This window comes from Malaclemys terrapin, chromosome 1 (genome assembly GCF_027887155.1).
Source record: "Malaclemys terrapin pileata isolate rMalTer1 chromosome 1, rMalTer1.hap1, whole genome shotgun sequence".
Taxonomy (NCBI): Eukaryota; Metazoa; Chordata; order Testudines; family Emydidae; genus Malaclemys; species Malaclemys terrapin.
In genome coordinates this window covers 168,056,368-168,076,819 of record NC_071505.1, presented here as the reverse complement: position 1 = coordinate 168,076,819, position 20,452 = coordinate 168,056,368, and the positions used below count along the sequence as shown (strand labels likewise).

The window sequence follows — 20,452 nt, the reverse complement described above, 5'->3', positions numbered from 1 at the left end:
AAGATGCTATATAAAAAGCTAATATACAGCCATTATAATCAGCTCCCCGAGCTGGCCCATCTGACTGTGAGTAGCGCTCAGGTTACAAAGGAGTTGCACAGTTCTATTGGAACCAGGTTTTCAGAAAAAAGTGTTTTTGATTAGGTCAGCCAACAAAAGCATACATCTGTGCCATCAAACCCAGGGCTAGTTTCTGGTCCTTATCAGAATATCATAACAATCGTACCAAGTCAGGGACTCCCACTCTGGTCTTTGTGACAAAGAGAACAGGAATACGCATGTCTTTCAAAACCTGAGGCAAACAACCTCCCACCCCGCAAAAAGAGAAAAAAAAGCAAACAGATTTGTCATAGCATTTACCCAGCACCAACTTAAACCCAGGAGTTGCCTATCTGCTTCTGATCCTTTGACCTCCCATGCACAAAAAGTTGAAAGTTCTGTCCAAAAATATTGACCAAAAAATAAAGGATGAACAAACAAGATGAAATCTGCATGATGTGAGAAAATGGCCCCCTCACTCATGTCCCATGATACTATGTATCTGAGGTGTTAACACCCACAAAACCCAGTAAGCAGGAGGAAAAGAGCTATGACATAATTATCTCTTAGAAACAGCTGCAACAGAAAAACTATCAAGTTATCACAGATTTCTGAACATTTAAAAAAAATCTTTATTTTTAAGCAAAAAAACAACTTTGCATCTAAGCCATGTCTAAAGCCCACAAGATACATGTTGCTAGATTTAAAAGCCACAACAAAAAGGCTGACAGGTCCTTCCTATGTAAACCTATTAAAACAGATATTTATTAATTCTTCATTGTTTGCAATTCCTGCTTGGAAGCTTGAAAGTAAGATCCTTGTTCATTTTCTCTGGTAAATGATTTTTTATTCTATTGTATCTCAAAGTTATCTGATTTTACCTCCTTGTTTATACCCCGGAGTCATGTTAACAGCACCACCTTGCAATAAAGTTTGTTTAGTTAATTATTAAACAGTAAATCAGTTATTACTCTTATAAGAACAATCAAAAAAGTAACTAATAGGCACTTATCTTGCCTCTTGAGAACTAACGAAGAGCTACATTTGTGTGGTCCTAATTAACAAGTCATTTTTTCTTCCCTAATTTCTCAGCAACAGGAACTGAATTAAAAAAAAAAAAATATTAGTGATCTGAACAACACTTCCCAGGAGACAATACCACCATCAGATTAAGACATTTCAAAGTATTAAAATAGAACAGGCTTCATACTGTAAAATATTTTATGCAAGCTGCACACTTTGTAACGTACTAGTTGGTAGGTTTAACTGTAAATCTACATACAAAGTATGTGCTCATTGCACCAAAAGAGTAAAAGTGCTCACCCTTAGTCCTGCATTGATAGACAAAAAGGGGGTATTTTTTCAATCATGTTAGCTTAAAACATTATTAATTAAAAAACAAACTCCCCTTTTGTCAAGACACACACCTTGCGTTTAACCAGTTTACAAGTACAATTACCTGTAGTCTCATTTAGGATATTCATCGCTTTCTGTCCTGTCCTGATTCATTTCATGTTACTGTGTTTTTTCGCTCTATTGGTGGATGCATTAATTTATGGGAGATTCAGTTCTTATACAGCATATATAATTTGCAGTCAGTGAAAGCTTCTGAAGTTCTTCGGGATCCCATTGGAAAGCCCCTATATAAATGTAATGAATTAACTGTTCGTGATCTATCTGGCAGGTGTATCTGTCTCTCTCATTATTATATGTCTTTATAAGTCTCTAATAAAGCTGCTCTCACACTGCATTAGTCAGAGTTAGATTACAAGATCTTCAGAACAGGCTGTGTTTAAGTTTGTGAGAGTTACCATATACACACTCTACTCAAGTTTATAAATTCTTTACAGCAAGAACTACAAACTTTTATGCACTTGTGCAGTGTCTAGCACACCAGGGCCCTAATCATGACTGGGCATCTGGTTGCAACTACAGTATTTATAATATAAACAGTTTGGAAGAAAAGACCTTTGGCCTTAATGAAACACCTTTACTTATAAAGTTTGTTCTCAACTTGAAGTGATAATCAGAGCCCTGTGTTTACACAGCTGCAGAATTACTGCAGAATCCACCCTCTGACAGAACCGTGCTCCAGAATCTAGTTTTTAAAAAGTTAACATTTAGTGCCTCTGGTTGGTGAGAATACCCTCCCAATGCAGTCATGAATCTATGCATAGCCTGAGACAGCAGCTCTGAGTCTCAGTCAGTTCTAGTGGGTCTGAACACTTAAGCTAAAGACAGCAAATATAGTATCCTCATTAATTATTCCATTGCTAGCTTTAGCAGAAACATCCAACAAATGTACTTATTTGCTTTTGTTGGATGCAGATTTGAGGGCGGAGTGAAGATGCTGTAAGGGATCAAGATTTGTTGGAACAGGGCTCCAGAAAGTTTTGACGGGAAACAGAACTCCAAGTCACTTCCACCCCTGCCCAGAAAGAGGAAGGGAAGAGGAGAAGCCTCCCAGTGCCACGAGCTTAGCTGAACCTGGATGGCACTGACACTAGGGTTGCCAACATTGTATTTCAAAAATAAGGGTCTCTTTTCTTAGCACCCCCACCCCTCCTCCCAATATTATTATTATTAATAAATAAAACAAACAAGCAGTATTCCCCTACATTCGCCAAGGGTGTTGCTTTTTGCAGCAACTCCTGATCTTAATCTACAGAGATGAAAAAATAAGGGACATCCTTTGTAATAAGAAGAACAGGAGTACTTGTGGCACCTTAGAGACTAACAAATTTATTAGAGCATAAGCTTTCGTGGACTACAGCCCACTTCTTCGGATGCATATAGAATGGAACATATATTGAGGAGATATATATACACACATACAGAGAGCATAAACAGGTGGGAGTTGTCTTACCAACTCTGAGAGGCCAATTAATTAAGAGAAAAAAAACTTTTGAAGTGATAATCAAGCTAGCCCAGTACAGACAGTTAAGAAGTGTGAGAATACTTACAAGGGGAGATAGATTCAATGTTTGTAATAAGAAGAACAGGAGTACTTGTGGCACCTTAGAGACTAACAAATTTATTAGAGCATAAGCTTTCGTGGACTACAGCCCACTTCTTCGGATGCATCCGAAGAAGTGGGCTGTAGTCCACGAAAGCTTATGCTCTAATAAATTTGTTAGTCTCTAAGGTGCCACAAGTACTCCTGTTCTTCTTTTTGCAGATACAGACTAACACGGCTGCTACTCTGAAATGTTTGTAATGGCTCAGCCATTCCCAGTCCTTATTCAAACCGGAGGTGATTGTGTCTAGTTTGCATATCAATTCTAGCTCAGCAGTCTCTCGTTGGAGTCTGTTTTTGAAGTTTTTCTGTTGTAATATAGCCACCCGCAGGTCTGTCACTGAATGACCAGACAGGTTAAAGTGTTCTCCCACTGGTTTTTGAGTATTTTGATTCCTGATGTCAGATTTGTGTCCATTAATTCTTTTGCGTAGAGACTGTCCGGTTTGGCCAATGTACATGGCAGAGGGGCATTGCTGGCACATGATGGCATATATCACATTGGTAGATGTGCAGGTGAACGAGCCCCTGATGGTATGGCTGATGTGATTAGGTCCTATGATGATGTCACTTGAATAGATATGTGGACAGAGTTGGCATCGGGGTTTGTTACAAGGATAGGTTCCTGGGTTAGTGGTTTTGTTCAGTGATGTGTGGTTGCTGGTGAGTATTTGCTTTAGGTTGGGGGGTTGTCTGTAAGCGAGGACAGGTCTGTCTCCCAAGATCTGTGAGAGTAAAGGATCATCTTTCAGGATAGGTTGTAGATCTCTGATGATGCGCTGGAGAGGTTTTAGTTGGGGGCTGAAGGTGACAGCTAGTGGTGTTCTGTTATTTGTAATAAGGGAACGTTAGCAACCCTCACGGCAACATGACATACATTTCCCCAATCCCTTCTTGGATGTCAACAGCCCCCACAACCAAAGCCTTCACCTCATCCCCGTCAGCAGCTTCTGAGGTTCATATCAGAAATACAAATTTAAGCCACATATTGAAAACATGGGAGCATTAAGTTGAGATAGTCTAAAAATGGAGATTTTGAACAAACTGCACTTCAAAATAAATACAAGGCATACTGCACTATTACCCATTTTCATGGCTAATTCAAAACCTCTGGTTTTGAGTCTACTTGAAGTTTATGCAGAAACTTCTACGTGCTGCCTATTTCAGCATGTATGTGGCAAAAAATATCTCAATTGTAATAAATCAAAATAGAATTATGGCATAATTTAGGTCTGGTGAGACAGGGAGTACACAAAACACTAGTCTTAATCCTCCATCCAGTAAACAGCTTAAATTCAGCACAGGCCCATGGCTGTCTCATGATTCCTCACCTTTCACATTTTAAAGACAGAATATCACTCTGCTGCTGCTGCCCAAAGCAATTTCCCAGGAAAAGCTGCACGCAAAAGAGACCAATAAGAGCCTCATCAGTTTTGCAATTCTGACACTGTGAAGAAAGCACTTTGGACAGAAGCAGCAGATTCAACTGGAGGAAGAAAAGGAAAGCAAGAATGGAAGACAGGGTTATGATTTCAAGTGTAGAAACAGATAAATTCCAAAAAAGCCAGATGAGATGCCATTTCCCTACAAGTGCCTAATAATAAAGAGGAAACAGATGAAGTTTCGGAAAGACAGAATTATGTGCCAGATAAGCAAAATTATCATTCTAAATAGAAAGCTATTCAAGTTTCTCAGCAGGCACTATCAGCTTTTTATAAAATCAAGTTCAGCGCACTCATGGCGTCATCTTTGTCAGAAATAGTAATGTGATTTCAGTACAACCGACTGCAATAGATCCACATTGTATCGCATTTATTGCAGAGACCGCTCAAGCAAAGCCCCAGCTACAGAGTGACCCAGAGACACTCTAGATCTCAACAGGTAACACACCACCTTGATCCAAGTGACAATTCTATGCAGGAATCCGTAGTCTCCATGAACCACAACAATATATCTGAGCTGCATCTGCTCTGTTTTACACAATTCTGGAGAACTTGTGGAGCTCCTGCAAGTTGCCACTGCAGTCTTCTACTAGGCGAAGTTTGGGCACCTCTCAATATGGGAAATTACTGGGAGCACAACGGAATTCTCCATGAACCGCCAATAAAATCATTCGCCTTGGAGACCAAGTCTTGACCTTCCCTTTAAATAGCTAACCATGGCCAATAGCAGCTTTTAAACAGAGTTAGAGAAGAAAAAAGTTTAAAGGCTACAAAACACAGAATGGGCCACCTGGAATGGCTTACTCGGGTCTCTCCCCAGAGTCAAGAACATTGTCAGGTGGGTTTTCTATCATAAGATGATGGTATGTGAACAACATCTCAGAGGAGTTCTTGGGTTTGGGAGTCAGTTACCCCACACGCTTGTTAAAGTCACTCTTAGCTGCATTTATTGGAAATAATTGCCAATTCACTAGTCTTTCAAATTACTGTATAAATATATAGAAAATAAAACTGTGGGGAGGAAGGGAAGGTGAAGTGCTAGTAAGAGGTGCTCAACTTAGTCTTGGACACCAAAGTCCTTTATTTACCCACAGGACAGACAGCAGGGACAACAGCAGTGCAAGCTTTTCCCATGCTGTCCATTACCAGTGTGCCTCAACCATAGCCAAGAGGGAATACCTCTAATAGCTGGGAACAGGGACGGCTCTAGGCACCAGCAAAACAAGCTGGTGGTTGGGGCGGCACATTTTTAGGGGCGGCATGGCTGGCGTTAGAATGCCGCCCCTAAAAATGTGCCCCGGCCACCCTAGCTCACCTCCGCTGCTGCTGCCACGGCGCACGAAACAGCTGATTCGCGCGCTGCTACTCGCCCTCCCTCCCAGGCTCTCAAACCTGGGAGGGAGGGGGAGACCCCGAGCGGCCGTTTCGCGCGCCGCTGCTCCCCCTCCCTCCCAGACTTGAGAGCCTGGGGGAGGAGGCAGGGCTGGGGATTTGGGGAAGGGGCGGAGTTGAGGCGGGGCTGGGGTAATTAAAGAAGGGGGGGGGCAGCCAAAATTGTTTTTGCTTTGGGCGGCAAAAATCCTAGAGCCGGCCCTGGCTGGGAAAGAAGTACAGTCCCCAGGGCCCATTCAGACCTTGCTTTGAATTAAAGTTTATGTTCTGAAGAAATCCATTAGATCCCTGACTTCCTAGGGAAAATTTACTACTCAGCACTGGTGAGTAATAGGCAAGGTGACTTCTCAAGATCAACTGTTTCAGGTTCCTTTCCTAGTACTGCATTAAAGCAGCAAAGCTTGGACATGCTCTCTCTCACCCTTTGCAAGGACTGTTCCTTGGTGAAGGTTTTCCTACTTCATCCTTCACTTGCAGAAAAAACTCCCCTTCCTCCCCCCCTTGTTTTTGAAACAGCCTATTTTCTGTGCCCACAGTCTGCCACCTTGCTACACTTTTTGTTCTTCCCAGTATTCCCAAACACACATTTGTCAATAGCTGTGTATATTGACAGACACTTATCAATACAACTTCCTGTGCCCAGCACTTCGTCAATAACCCAGACAGGTCTATTCAGCCCCCCATTTGTGCTAGGTCTCCCAAAGATATAAGGCAGCCGAAACTCTCTTGCCCCCAAACAAGCACAAGTGTTTCTAAGCTACCAAAATAAATGGTCAGGCTTGCTTGCTTTATTTATTTATTTTTTTAAAAGGCCGAAAAGAAGGATCTGTTCAAGAAATGTCACTGGTCAGAGCTTTGTCACCTGAACAGTTCGTCACCAAAGGAGCATACAAACACATGGACAAAATCTCATTGCCCTTAAGCAAGCTAAAGTTAAGGTCCCACATGCCTTGGGCCAAATCTAAACCTGGAGTTTGAGGCAAGTCACCTAGTTTCTGCAGCAGACTGGAAAGTCTGCAGCACATTCAAGTAAATTTGATTTTTTTAAAAACTGAATTAAACAAGAAATGCACAATACTAGCAATGCAGCACTGTGTGTTACTTAGACACTAAGGTCCATTTCTTTTATGCTGACCCCAAATATTCATTGTGGCATAAGGATTTAGCACTAAAAATACAACTCTTGTCAGGGGACACGCTAGAGGTTTTGACATCTGGGTAGGGGACATTCGTGGTTTTTTGGGGCCTAGGAGGCAGAAGATGATTTTGCCAATGGGGAGGGAGATGCATCATCTCTTTCCACCCTCCATTCCTCATGTTATGGGTAGGGTTAGAGCAGACAGGCAGGAACCTTGAACACCTCAGTCCATCCCAGCAGTTCTCATTAGTAAATGTCTCTTTCAGTGACCCACCCCTCAATACCAGTCACTGTATTCAGCCACAGTGGATAAGTACGTTAGCTGGATATATTGCTATTATAATGATCAGCAGTGATATAGTTAGTGCTGGGATTTAAATAGTCATCTTTAAGCTTCAGAGTTAACACCCAAATGCAGGGCCGGCTCCAGCATTTCTACCGCCCCAAGCAAAAAAAAAAAAAAAAAAGCCGCAATCGGCAGCGGCAGTTCAGCGGCAGGTCCTTCGCTCCTAGAGGGAATGAGGGACCTGCCGCCCCCGAATTGCCGCAGGTGCCGCCCCTCTCCCTTGGCCGCCCCAAGCACCTGCTTGTTAAGCTGGTGCCTGGAGCCAGCCCTGCCCAAATGAGAAGAAGAAACAGGGTACTTCTCTCTAAACGATTTTGGTTTCTCTGAAAATCCAGGAAGAGTGCTGGATTGGTTCAAGTTTGCTACATATTTGGCAGATATTCTTTGCCAACATATGGGCCAGAAACATTTTTAAAACAAGAGTTTAGATTCTGCTGAAAAATTCCATTTTACGGGGGGGGGGGGAGGGGGGGAGGGGGGAGAGTTCCTAAGCCAAATTCCATAGCTAGAGGATACACTGGTTATCATGAAGGGTAACGTGTCAGTACAAATTACTGAACAGGCCAGTAAGAACAAGCATGTGTCCTATGTCACAAACACTGAACCCCAGCTGATGACAACTCCCTCTTCTGCAGCATTCAGTCCAAAGCATGCAGAATGTATGGGAGAGCATTACAGTTCCAACCTGTTCAAAGATTCCCCATGGCCACATTATATCAAGAAAAAAAAAGGCATGATGATACATCCCTGCAGTTTGAGCCAAGAATGGAATGTACACTGAATCGGCTTTAGGCCCATTTCTTTGCTGACTGATCTTTTGAGACTGGTAAGGTTAGCGGGAGCTAGCTTGTCTGAGAGTTAAGACCTTGCCAGCCAAGGCAGCTGCTTTCTCCAATGGATGGTCCCAAGTAGGGTTCCCAACAGGCTCTTATTACAAGGGATGTCCCTTATTTTTTCATCTCTGAACAACAAGATCGGGAAATGCTGAGTGCTGCAAAAAGCAGGAAGAAATGCCCCTGGCGAATGTAGGTGAGTATTGCTTATGATTATTATTACTGATAATAAACAATAATAATATTTTTCTAAAGCTTATAATTAAGCCAAACTGGGGCATTCGTCAAAGGCAAAAGGCACATTCCTGACACAAAGGCAACTTCTGGGCCAAATTTCAAGTCTTTGCTCCAAAGCATGAATGTACATTACTTCTCAACTTGGAAGCTGTAAAGATTCTTTTTAATATGAGCAAAATAATCTTGTCAGAAAAACTATTTTTGCTGAAACTTTCAAAAAACAAACAAACAAAAAACGATTCAGCCTGACTCAGACACCCAGCATGGAAAATTTCAGCCTGAATGATTAAAGCTTGGCAATGTTGTAAGTAAACTTGGAAGAATTTGATTTTTATCAACAAAATCAATTTCTCTGTACACAGCCAAACCAACAAAGAATCTTTCCATCTATAATCACTGAAAATACAGATAAGCAAAGTAAGAAAAACGCTGCTTGAGAACTTATTACAGTTTGACTTGAGGGTATTTACTTTTTATATTTTGACATGTGACATTGATCATTTGTGTTTCAATAGTTATAAAGCTTTAACTTTTTGAATCTCAACATTTGCTGCCATTAAATATTGTCTGACCCTCCCCTTCATAATTTCCCACAACTATGAAAATTTAAATTGATACAAATCTAAAGAAATGCTTGAAGTGTAGATATTAGCCATCAAAATTATGAAAAACTGAAAAATAAAATTCAGCCAAGCCTAGTTATAAACAACTAAAACATAAAATCATAGGGCTAGAAGAGACTGCAAGGGTCATCTAGTCCAGTGGCTCTCAACCTTTCCAGATTAGTATATTTCTGATTTGTCTTGCATACCCCCAAGTATCACTTCACTTAAAAACTACTTGCTTACAAAAATCAAACAAAAATACTTAAGTGTCACAGCACACTGTTACTGAAAAATTGCTCACTTTCTCATTTTTACCATACAATTATAAAATAAATCAATCGGAATATAAATAGTGTACTTACATTTCAGTGTACAGCATACAGAGCAGTATAAACAAGTCATTGTCTGTATGAAATTTTAGTTTGTACTGATTTCGCTAGTGCTTTTTATATAGCCTGTTGTAAAACTAGACAAATATCTAGATGAGTCGATGTACGCCCTCCTGGAAGAACTCTGTGTTCCCCAATGGGTACACGTACCCCTTGTTGAGAACCACTGATCTAGAATAACCCCCTGCCAAGATGCAGCATTGTTGTGTCTAAACCATCCAAGAGAGATGGCTATCCAGCCTCCTTTTGAAAATCTCCAGTGAAGGAGCTTCCACGATCTCCCGAGGCAAACTGTTCCAAACATGGTCTTATACTGGAAAGTGTTAGGCAACCTGAACTATAGGCACTGCTAGCTGCTCGGCATATAAACAGCTGTGTAGTTTGTCCCTTTGATATTCAGAGAGTGCCTTAGAATTCAATCTAACTAGTTCCTCAGCTATTATTCCTGGTACTGAACTTCACTGGTCAATTAATTCCAAAACCCATCTTTAGGTCCATTTTAAAATTGGCCAACTTTCAGTCTCCTCCTTATTAGTTATTTTTGTTAGTAGCTCAGTTGATTCTTCAGGTGTTTTAGAACACCCACATAAATACCATCAAGTCCAGTGAAATTTTGACTTGTTTCATCACTTATTGATACTTCTCTGTAATAGTATAGTATTTCACCTTCACTACCTGAAAATAAGAAACTCCACAGTAGTTTTCTCATTAACCTCTTTGGTAAAGCATGATGCAGTCTCCTTATAATCTCAGATTGCCCCTTCTATAGCCTGGGGATATTATGAACCCACTGAACCTCCCACAAATTTCTCATTTCAAATGAAACATAAGAGCTATATTTGGCTTTGCTTTTTCAAATTTCCTCTTGGCACTTAAACAGCCCTGTATTCCCCTCCACAGGGGGAATTACCAATGATTTCAGTTGCACTTTTCCCTGGGCAAGTCCTTTGGATCAGGTTCTTAATCACCAGTTAATGGTCAACAATTATTCTGGGGGGCAAGGAGGGAGAGGGAATATCTTCTATTGGATCAGCTTCTGCTGCTGAAAGAGATACACGTTCGAACTTACACAATCCGTCTTAAGCTTGAAAGCTTCTCTCTCTCTCACCAACAGAAGCTGGTCTAGTAAAAAAAATACTACCTAGTCTCTCTAATATTGTGGGACAACAATAACAACAATATTGCATAGAACAATTCTGTTCTATTAGCATTGCTTAGGCTGGATCTCCATCCGTTAAAGGACTTTTTTAGGGCCTCGATAAACTCCTATTCATTAACACAACCATGCTAGGATTCTTCCTCCATTTGTTTCCTTTTTATGTTCGGGAATAGAAAAGTCTTCCATGATGCTCTACAGTATGTCTTAAGCAGCCTCCATGACAATATCGATTCTAATTATGAGATATGGAACTTCTAAAACTTAGTAGTTTTTCACTTTTCAAATGTCTTAGCTTTTATCTATTAAGATTTAGAAAAGAAAGGTATGTATCCAAGGCTCTAGGTGCCCTCACATTGTTATCTAGAAAATCCTATCTCAAAAGCATTTTGGTCTAGAAACTAATAGTTTGTTTTATTCCTTTGACCTCAATGTAATCTGATGCATCAGGACTTTACAGGTAGCTGGTTACTTTTAGAGTTATTCTCTGCAAATATATGAACCTCAAGAGGTGTCTGAAACTTGGAACTTTTGGACTGAATTAACTTGATAGTGAACACCAAAATAGTTGGTAAACCAGATATCTTGTGGTCCGAAGAGCAAAAAAAAAAAATTGTACACCTCTCAATGTCCTGACCAATTCACTTATACATTACATCTCTTTTCCCCAAACTTTTGTCAGTCTGTCTTTTTATAAGTGAGACAAGATGGATGAGGTAATAATAAGGATGGAACAGATAAGGAGTTAACATGTTGCAAGAGACCATTCAAGGTGAAACAGTCAGTTAACACCTCTACATTCAGAGGACAAAGGAGGGTTAGTGGGTTACAGAAAGTTGTAATGAGCTAGAAATCCACTGCCTTTATTAAGACCATGATTTTTGGTGTCTAGCAGAATTATGAATTTAAGTTCCTAGGCTCATCTTTTGAGGGCATTGTACAGGTCTCCTCTCACGCCGAGGACTGAGAGGTCAGATACGGAGTGATCATTTTGTGAAAAGCGTTTGCCCACAGGAAAGATGGTGCTTTTGTCTTTAATCATTTTTCTGTGTGAGTTCATTTGAAAACATAGTGATTGTCTCATTTTACCCACATAGTTGTTACTGGAGTATTTAGTGCACTGGATAACGTACGCCACATACTGTGATAGGCATGCGTAGGACCCAGGGATCTTGGTGTATTGTGTATTGAAAGGTGTATTGTGGGTGGTACTGATCATGGTAACAGTAGAAATACGTCTGTAGATTCTGCATCTGCTCTTGTGGCAGGGGCTGTGGCTTCTTGAGTTGGTGGGTCCTGGTCAGTGGGGAGCTTGCTTCTGATGATAAGCTTGGTGAGGTTGGGGAATTATTTGAAGGCCAGAAAAGAGGGTTTGGGAGAGGTGTCCCATAGAGTCTGAGTTGTAATTGTTTAATGATACTGCTCCATCCCAGAGCTTATGCGGGGTAGGTGACAAATAGGGGTGCGCAGTGGGAGGGGATTTTATTTCTGTATAGAAGCAGCTTTTCTCAGTGTATTTGGATGACCCGTTCCATGATGTGATCTACTTCTCCAGTGGAGCATCCTTTTTTGGTGAGGTGGTTTTAAGTGTGGATCCCAGACTTTCTCTTGAGAACATATACTGTGATATCTGAGTGCCTAGCCCTAGATCAGTGACTCTTAACCAGGGGTACATGTAGCCCTGGGGGTATGCAGAGTTCTTCCAGGGGCTACATCAACTCATCAAGATATTTGCCTAGTTTTACAACAGGCTACATAAAAAGCACTAGCAAAGTCAGTACAAACTAAAATTTCAGAGCAGTATAAACAAGTCATTGTCTGTATATATACACTATACGGTGAAATGTAAGTACAATATTTATATTCCAATTGATTTATTTTATAATTCTATGGTAAAAATTAGAAAATAAACAATTTCTCAGTAATAGTGTGCTGTGACACTTTTGTATTTTGATGTCTGATTTTGTAAGTAAGTAGTGTTTAAGTGAAGTGAAAGTTCGGGGTACGCAACACAAATTAGACTCCTGAAAGGGGTACAAGTAGTTTGGAAAGGTTGAGAACCACTGTCATGGCTAACATTTCTTACTGTGTCTGGAGTGGTTACTAGACCTGTGAAAGTAAGTGTGGTGATCTGTGGGTTTCTTATATACAGTTGTCTGTAGAGCTCCATTGTTGAAGCTAATCATGTTGTCCAAGAAGTTGATGGTGGTGTGTCTTTCTATAACTATTTTCTTCAGGACTGTGGCACATGTATTGGCAAAAGGCCTGGTACTCTTGGAGTGCTAATGCAGTTTAGATGACAACCCTCACTAAACCACCCCAACCACCAAAAACGCTCAAGAAATACAATTTACCAATATGAAACATTCAGCATCTATAAGCATTTTTGTTTTACGAAGTGTGCGGACAATAGGCACCATGCCTACTCCTGTGGATCCTTCTTGGCTCTTATATGTTTGGGTATAATTGCAACAGCTCTCTAATTTTTTTTACTCTTAAATTACTGATACATATTTTTAATTTTAACTCCATTTTAATGTAGGGTTTTTTTGTCCATTTGTTTTGGTTTGGGGGAATTATTGAGCTAGAAGGTAGTGACTGTTAAAACTGTGAAATACTCCATTATAAGCCTGATTCTGACCCAACGAGCTTAAATATATATAAAGCATTTTTGACTGGAATTTCTAATGATTGGTCTCTAACCAGATCACAATAATCTGTACCCCTCCTCCAACATGCGACTTTACCAAAAGCATTAAAAAGACTTCTGAAACACTGAAGAGACAACTACATTTTCCACTTTCTAAAAATCAGTTCTTGTAACTGCTCACTGGAAAGAAAACTTCCAAATTTGTTTCACACATTTGTGTGTAATAAGAACTATAGAACAGGACTATTTTATTTGATTTGGGTGGAAAATTTGTAGAGTTATTAGATGGACCTGGAACCTCAGGGAACGCTACGAATGTCTTAACATTAAGGAGGTACTGCAGAAAATATAGCCCTGCAACAGTATCTACAGAGTTCTGTAAAGTCCATGAAACAAATCATCATAGAAAAATTGAGTTTTTGTAATAAGCTTGACTTTTACATGTACATGTACCCGTTTTAAAGGGGTTCCTTTCAGTAGAGTATGGCTGCACTTTTTTTAATTGACCCTCACTTTTTATCCTACCTTTTGCTCAGGCAGGCTTATACATCAGCAGCAGGGCACTGGGCCAACCACAGCAGTAGCAGCCTGAAGACTACAGGCTGCTGCTTCAAAGAGCGGCAATCAAGGGGGGGTGGGGGGGGGGGGAGAGTTCTAGGAAACAAACGTATGTGCTAACTACTTCCATGCTGAACTTTTGAATAGGCTTTTGAGAAACATCACACCAAGGATGGGAAAGGATGAGGATAAGTTATTATTTGCCAGCCTGTCAGGTGTGGTGGGAGGGCACAAGCAGATATGGGAGAAAGCAGCACTCCCCCCTGGTGAAAGTCAGCCTGGAATACAGGGGAAGAAACATCTTACAACCATGTCAAGGGCAGATTGTGGAAGGGGGATGAGGATAAACAGCTGTGCCTCCCATCTCTTCCTCCCACCCCTGCTTTCCTAACTCCACCCTCCAAGAACATAAATCAGACTAACAAGATTATGTGGAAAATATTTCCCCTTCCTAAAGATGACAAAGACTGGGCTGGATACTCCCCTCCTGGTGGGGCTTTCATCCACCTCTGGTGGGAAAAGGAAAGGAACTGGACTGATGTGTCTCACCCCTCCAAACACCAATGAGGGGACAGCCCTTTTCTCCTCTCTTACCCCAAGTGGTAGAATAAAAGGCCTGCCAGCAGAAGCATGCCAGTGAGGTAGAGGAGGATTAGGGAGCTCAGTGCTGGTTTCACTGTATTAGGTTTGGTAAGCTCCTGCCCCTCCCCCCACCCCTCTTACATCCCATTCCCTAGAACCTCAAGACTCCACCATTTTCTGTTTTTTCTAATGCTATCTGTAGTGTAACTGCAGTTGCCAAAAATGACTAGAAAAGGCTTGAGGTTGACAATTATAACAATACACAGGCGACTAACTATTGGAAGCCTTTAATTGCCAAGTTTGAATTAAACCTTGAGTCAAATTATTAATTGTTGTAGTAGTTGAGAAACCAAACAATTTCAGATGAAAGTCATAACAAATAACCCGAGAGGTCCATACCAGAAGGTTTCTGGCAGGGATCTGTAATGCTGGACAGATCTCTGGAATTACAGAGGAGAGGAGCTGTTGCAAGGGCTTCTTGGCAATGAAGAACATTGTACGTTTGGAGGCAGAGCAGATGTGCCAGTAATGGGACCTGACTATTGTCTCCATCTGCTTCTCCCAAGTTCCTTCTCACACAAATAAGAGCAAGCTTTGTTTTTTAAATTAAGTTTAAATACTTATCATGGTTCATTCCTAATTATTTAAAAGTAAGAGCTGGCAGTTATTCAGGGTGCTGATTAAACACACACCGAATGCCAGCAATAATAAAATAATCACAAGATCATTATTTTTAAAAACCGAGTCCTATCCTGGATGTTTACGTTTTTTGCGTGATTTTCATACTGACCAACGGTGTTGGCTTGACAGCCCTGCAGATTGAAGACACGGGCAACAGCAGAACAAGTTTCCCCTCCTACTGTCCCAGAGAGACCTAAGCCAGGAGAGAGGAGAGTTCAGACCTCACAGCCTCTCTGCTGAGACTGGCACTAATAGGCCCCTCATTGGCAGCTGTGATGGTGGTTGTTTTCATTAAATAGCCATTGACTCTGCTAAGAATATAAGAGTTATTCCTAATCCGGCAGACAAGTGCTTCAGCCACACGCATCTTGAGCTGCACTAGAGCAGTGTGCACAGTACAAACCCCTATGAAGGGCACATGAGCAGTGAACAACTTTTCTAAGCTCCAAAATCCTTTCCCCATCCCACTTACACAAATGCTCTCACTGAACAAACAATGTCAGAAAAACAGTTCTTAAAGGACAGTTGTTTGGTGCAGGGGAAAGATTTTGTTACCTGCATTTGTTATACATTTAACTGCTTGAAAATGCACCACTGGTTAGCGAAAACAGAGACTGTTCATCCCGGTATGAAGAGAAGCACTTCCCCAAGTGAAGCCCAGCCTCCCTCTTAAGTTACCTCAGCTCTGAGCAGTTTATACCAGAAGAAAACCAAGCCTAAACAAGGCAACGTTGGCTCAGGATCTTCTGGGTAACAGCAGCATTTCTAGCTTTAATAGAACAATCCCCAACATAAGGGAAAATCAACAAGCAGTTATAACCACCCAGAGTACTCAAGCAAACCATGCTATGAACACAGCATTCTAGTCTGCCTGCTGGCCATTAGGTCACACTTTAAAGAGGCGTTTCATTCACGTTTTATCTCCTACAAGGGCAGCACTAGCCTTTGAAAGCCTTTGGGGCTTATCTTAACCTAAGATTTAGTTTCTAAAGCACCATGTAAATTCAGTGTTACACTCAGGGATTTTTTTTTTTTTTTTTTTTTTTTGGGTAAACCCAGACTCCATCTAGCAAAATGCACGTGCGCACACACACACACACACACACACACACACACACAAAACAATAGCCTGCTGAGAAGCCCAGCCTACACCTCAGCTGTTTGTAAGGCAGAGCGTACTCTGTCTGCAGCCTCAGGAAGACAAAACTAAGAGCTTACATTCAGGAGATTAACTCAGCAGCCATGAAGGCTAGAAAATTTGTTGTGTTTAAATGAAAGGTTAAATTCTGTAAAAATCAAAGGCTTGGCACCCGTTTGCTACTAGCAACTAATAAAATAGACTACTCAAGTCCTGCCTATGATAACAATGCAGCAACACCTCTAGTACCGCTATCCAATTAAATGGATATAATACAGTATCATTTAAATATTGTGTGTAATTCTGTTCTTACTTGAGCAATCTTTGGTTTCTTCTTAAATATATCCATATTCCAATACTATTGTCAGCTGCAAAACACATATTTAATACATCTGCAGAAAAATACTTTTAGATTGTATGATCTTCAAGGCAGGAATCATCTTCATTTTTGCCCACTGTCAGTGATAGACTGTCAAAAAAATAAACAGTACTACAAAATGTAAGCTAATCAACTACCCAGGGAGTTCATATGTTGTTACAGGTGAACACAGGAACATAACAGTTGATGTATCAGACAAAATCATTGGACTATCCAAGTCCAGTATTCTGGCTCTGGTAGTAGCCAATACCCAGTATTTCAGAGGAAGCTTGAAACACTCCTATAACCTACCTTGCCAACTGTGCTTGTACAGGAGAAAAAATCTCTTCCTGACTCTGAAGTATAAGATTTCATTACCCTTATCTTGAACAGATAATACTTTTCTACAGTCTAGTAGAATTGGTAATTATTACTATAATGTCAAAATTATCCCACCTCCTTATAAATTCAGCTACACTCTATATCCCTGACCTCCTATGGAAATGAATTCTACAGGCTGACTACACACTGTGTGAATATTTCAGTCTCTTTTTAAAGAGGAGGAAAAAGCAGTATTTTGCATGTCTCAGTTATTTTATTGAAGCTGTAAGAATCATAGGAAACATTCTAGTCTTTAAAATGAATGCCAATACGGCTAGAGATTACTGACCTCAATTAACTACTTTGGGATTATTTGCTCACACACACCTTATTTGACAATTAAAAAGGTGTCATTAAATCTACAGAGAAAAAACAGCACAGTATTTAGAGACGAGGGCACAAGCACAGAGTATACCTCCTGTCTTGTCTAGCACTGTCACCCATATCTAGCATAGCTACTCAGAAGATTTATACTTTAATAAGTAATTATAGATGTGCCAAGAGTTAATCAGTTTGGTAGATTCAGAATGGTAGTTAACAAGGCTAAAATTAGTGCCAGAGAGCCTTTGAATGCCAGGGTGTGAGCTGGATTCCCTCCTGAGCTATGCTAGCCCTTTCTACTGTTACCTTGCCTGGTTCCAGTAAAAGAGTTCTGCATTTCTGTTAGCCTAGCTGTCATAGCAAAAATACCTGGAGTAAAAACAAGTGCTAGAGACATTGCCATGGCAGAGTCAATAACCAAACAATGAGAGAAAGGAACCTGGCAGAGGTTATGGAAGGCTGAATCATAGCAATGTGCACAGGGCATGAACGCAGGGAAGCAGCAGCTTTACTTTGAACTACAATACTGAGACTAGTAAGAGACTGGAAAGTTCAGTGACTCCCTAACACCCACCCCTTCCCCTTCCAAGAAACAAACGCACCGTTTGGAAGCAGGATATAGACGATTACAGGCCACCCTGTGCCAAGCTCCCTAGCCCAAAGGGAGGGGCTCAAGGTGAGCTTCCCTCAGGCCCTGCCAACATGCAAGGCAGGAGAAGAAGCCAGACGCGCTCTGAGCTCCATGAATCAACACAACCCGGGGGGGGGGGGGGTTAACTTCTCGGGGCTGTGCGCTTTTCTGGGAAAGGGAGGGGGTCAGCTCCAGCTGCAGAGCAAATCCAGGGCAAGTGCCCCGGCGCCGCAAACGTGCTGCCTCGCACAGCGGAGCCCACGGCGGAGGGGGCACTCAGCGCTGGCACAGGCACCGCAAGGAGTCGGGACTCCCCAGAGGGCACCTCGCCTGAAGCCCCCCTGGCCGGGGCACCTCCGCAGCAGCAGCTCCGGGGAGTTACACGGCGGGGGGAGGGGGGGATGTAATATTCCCAGGGGGCCCCAGCGCTCCCTCCCCAATAGCCCCCCAGCCCCCGCGCTGCTCCCCAAACCCCGCCCCCCTGCCCGCGCCCGGGCTCACCCAGCAGCAGCAGCAGGAGAAGGGGCGCGCTCCCCACGCGGTGCCCCATGCTGGCCGGGCTGCGTGCGGGGCGGAAGATGCTGCTCAGAGCCGGAGCTCCCCGCCCGGCCCCAGCCCGCGGGCACCGACCAGCCGGGGGAGCCCGCGCCCAGCTCCAGGGACTGCTGGACCCGCCGCCGACCCGAGAGAGCCGCGCACCAGCCAGCCGCCCGCCCGCTGCTTCCCTCCGCTCGCTGCCCTGGCTGGGAGCCGCCCGGCCGCGCGGCGCAGCCAACCACAGAGACAAACTTTGCCAGCCCCCGCCCCCGCTCCCCCTCCCGCAGGTACCGGGGGGAGGCGCTGGGGTCCGGCCCGGCCCCCGCCCCCTTAAAGGGGAGGAGAGAGCCAGCCACCAGCCCGCCCTGGAGCCCTGCTCCCGGCCCTGCTCGCAACACATCCCCGCCCACCCCCGGAGGGGATGTCCTGGTCCGGCCGGCCGGCAGAGGAGATTTCCCCACACCCTGCCCGGGGCGCGCCTGGTCACAGTGATGGGAAGGGAAATCCTGCTCCATTGAGAGATTTCCCCCCTCCCCTCCTCTCCTCTCCCGCGACATGATGGGGGATCTCTCATGTAAGGGACAGAAACAGAGCAGAGGGACCTCTTGGTCCCAGACATGGAGTAAGCGGTGTTCCCTGGTCAGTGGAAGGTGCTCGTCCTCCACCTGCCTTCATAAACACACATACACATCATCCCCTCCTGCCTCAACACACACTCATCCTCCCCCTGCCTACACACACACATCCCATCCCACCTACACACACACACACCGCTTCCCCTGCCTACACACACACATCCCATCCCACCTACACACACACACACCGCTTCCCCTGCCTATACACACACACATCTGCCCCCTGCCTACAAACACACACACTCATCCTCCCCTACACACACACTCATCCTCCCTCCCCGCCTACACACACACACACACACACACACAATACCCATTCTCCTGCCTACACACATACGCACATGCACACACCCTCCTCTGCCTACATACACACACACTCATCTCCCTCCTCCTGCCTACACACACACACACCCTCACATACACACACATGAGAGAAGAAGAATTTCCCTGATCTCAAAGAGGTTTCCCTACTCCTCCACACACATACTCTGGGTGACACCCCAGTCGCAGAGGGGTCCCCATCCTCTTTCCGCTCACCAAATATGTCCACGTCTGAAACAGTTAATTCGTCTGTTCCATAACACTTGAGCCACAGAAGTGTCGCTGTGACAGACTCTCAGCTCCATGTGAGAGGTGTCAGGAACCTGCCCCCCGAGGACAGGACTTCACAGTGTGTTTGGGGGTTATTCCCCAACACCGTACACCAGGGTTCTCAAACTGTGGGTCAGGACCCCAAAGTGGGCCATGACTCTGTTTTAATGGGGTCACCAGGGCTGGCATTAGTCTTGCTGGGGCCCGGGGCCAAAACCCAAGCTGCACTGCCTGGGGCCGAAACTGAAGCTTGAGGGCTTTAGCCTGCGTAGCGGGGCTCAGGTTACAGGCCCCCTGCCTGGGGCTGCAGTCCTAGGGCTTTGGTCCCTCCCCCACCTGGGGCAGCGGGCTCGGGCTTCGGTCTCCCCTTCTGGGGTCATGTACTAATTTTTGTTGTCAGAAGGGGGTTGCGGTGCAGAGAAATTTGAGAACCCCTGCCGTACACCAAGCATCTCCCCATGAGCTTCTACAGTCTTTTGGGAGTTCAGTCAGTACCTTGATGGTTCCCCACAGATTTAGTGACAGGCTTCTGCACAGCCTAGTCATGCTATCTCTGCCGTCTCTCTCATTTTTCCCTGGGTTAGTTAAATTATTAAGGAAAATTAAATTATTAAATTATTGAGGAAACCTGATTGAGGAAATATTTCTTGTACTCTAGTATTTTGGACACTATCTTCTGTTTCAGTTCCTCTGCCACATTACAAGTTGTTTCTCATCTCTCTTCCAATTATGCTTTATGCCTCCTGATCCCCACCTGGGTTACTGATTACCAATTGTTTGGTAAGAGGAGCCTGCC

The 20,452-nt window shown here is 43.3% G+C and overlaps 1 protein-coding gene across 1 annotated transcript in view; it reads right to left on the bottom strand.

Moving 5' to 3' along the window:
• Nucleotides 1-18,636, bottom strand: part of PTGFRN (prostaglandin F2 receptor inhibitor) — a 101,944-nt gene extending 83,308 nt beyond the window's left edge. Inside the window, exon 1 of the mRNA XM_054046616.1 lies at nt 18,395-18,636. Coding sequence (XP_053902591.1) covers nt 18,395-18,443 — 49 coding nt within the window. The 5' untranslated portion in view covers nt 18,444-18,636. The remainder of the gene's footprint in view (nt 1-18,394) is intronic.
• Nucleotides 18,637-20,452: the final 1,816 nt, after the last annotated feature.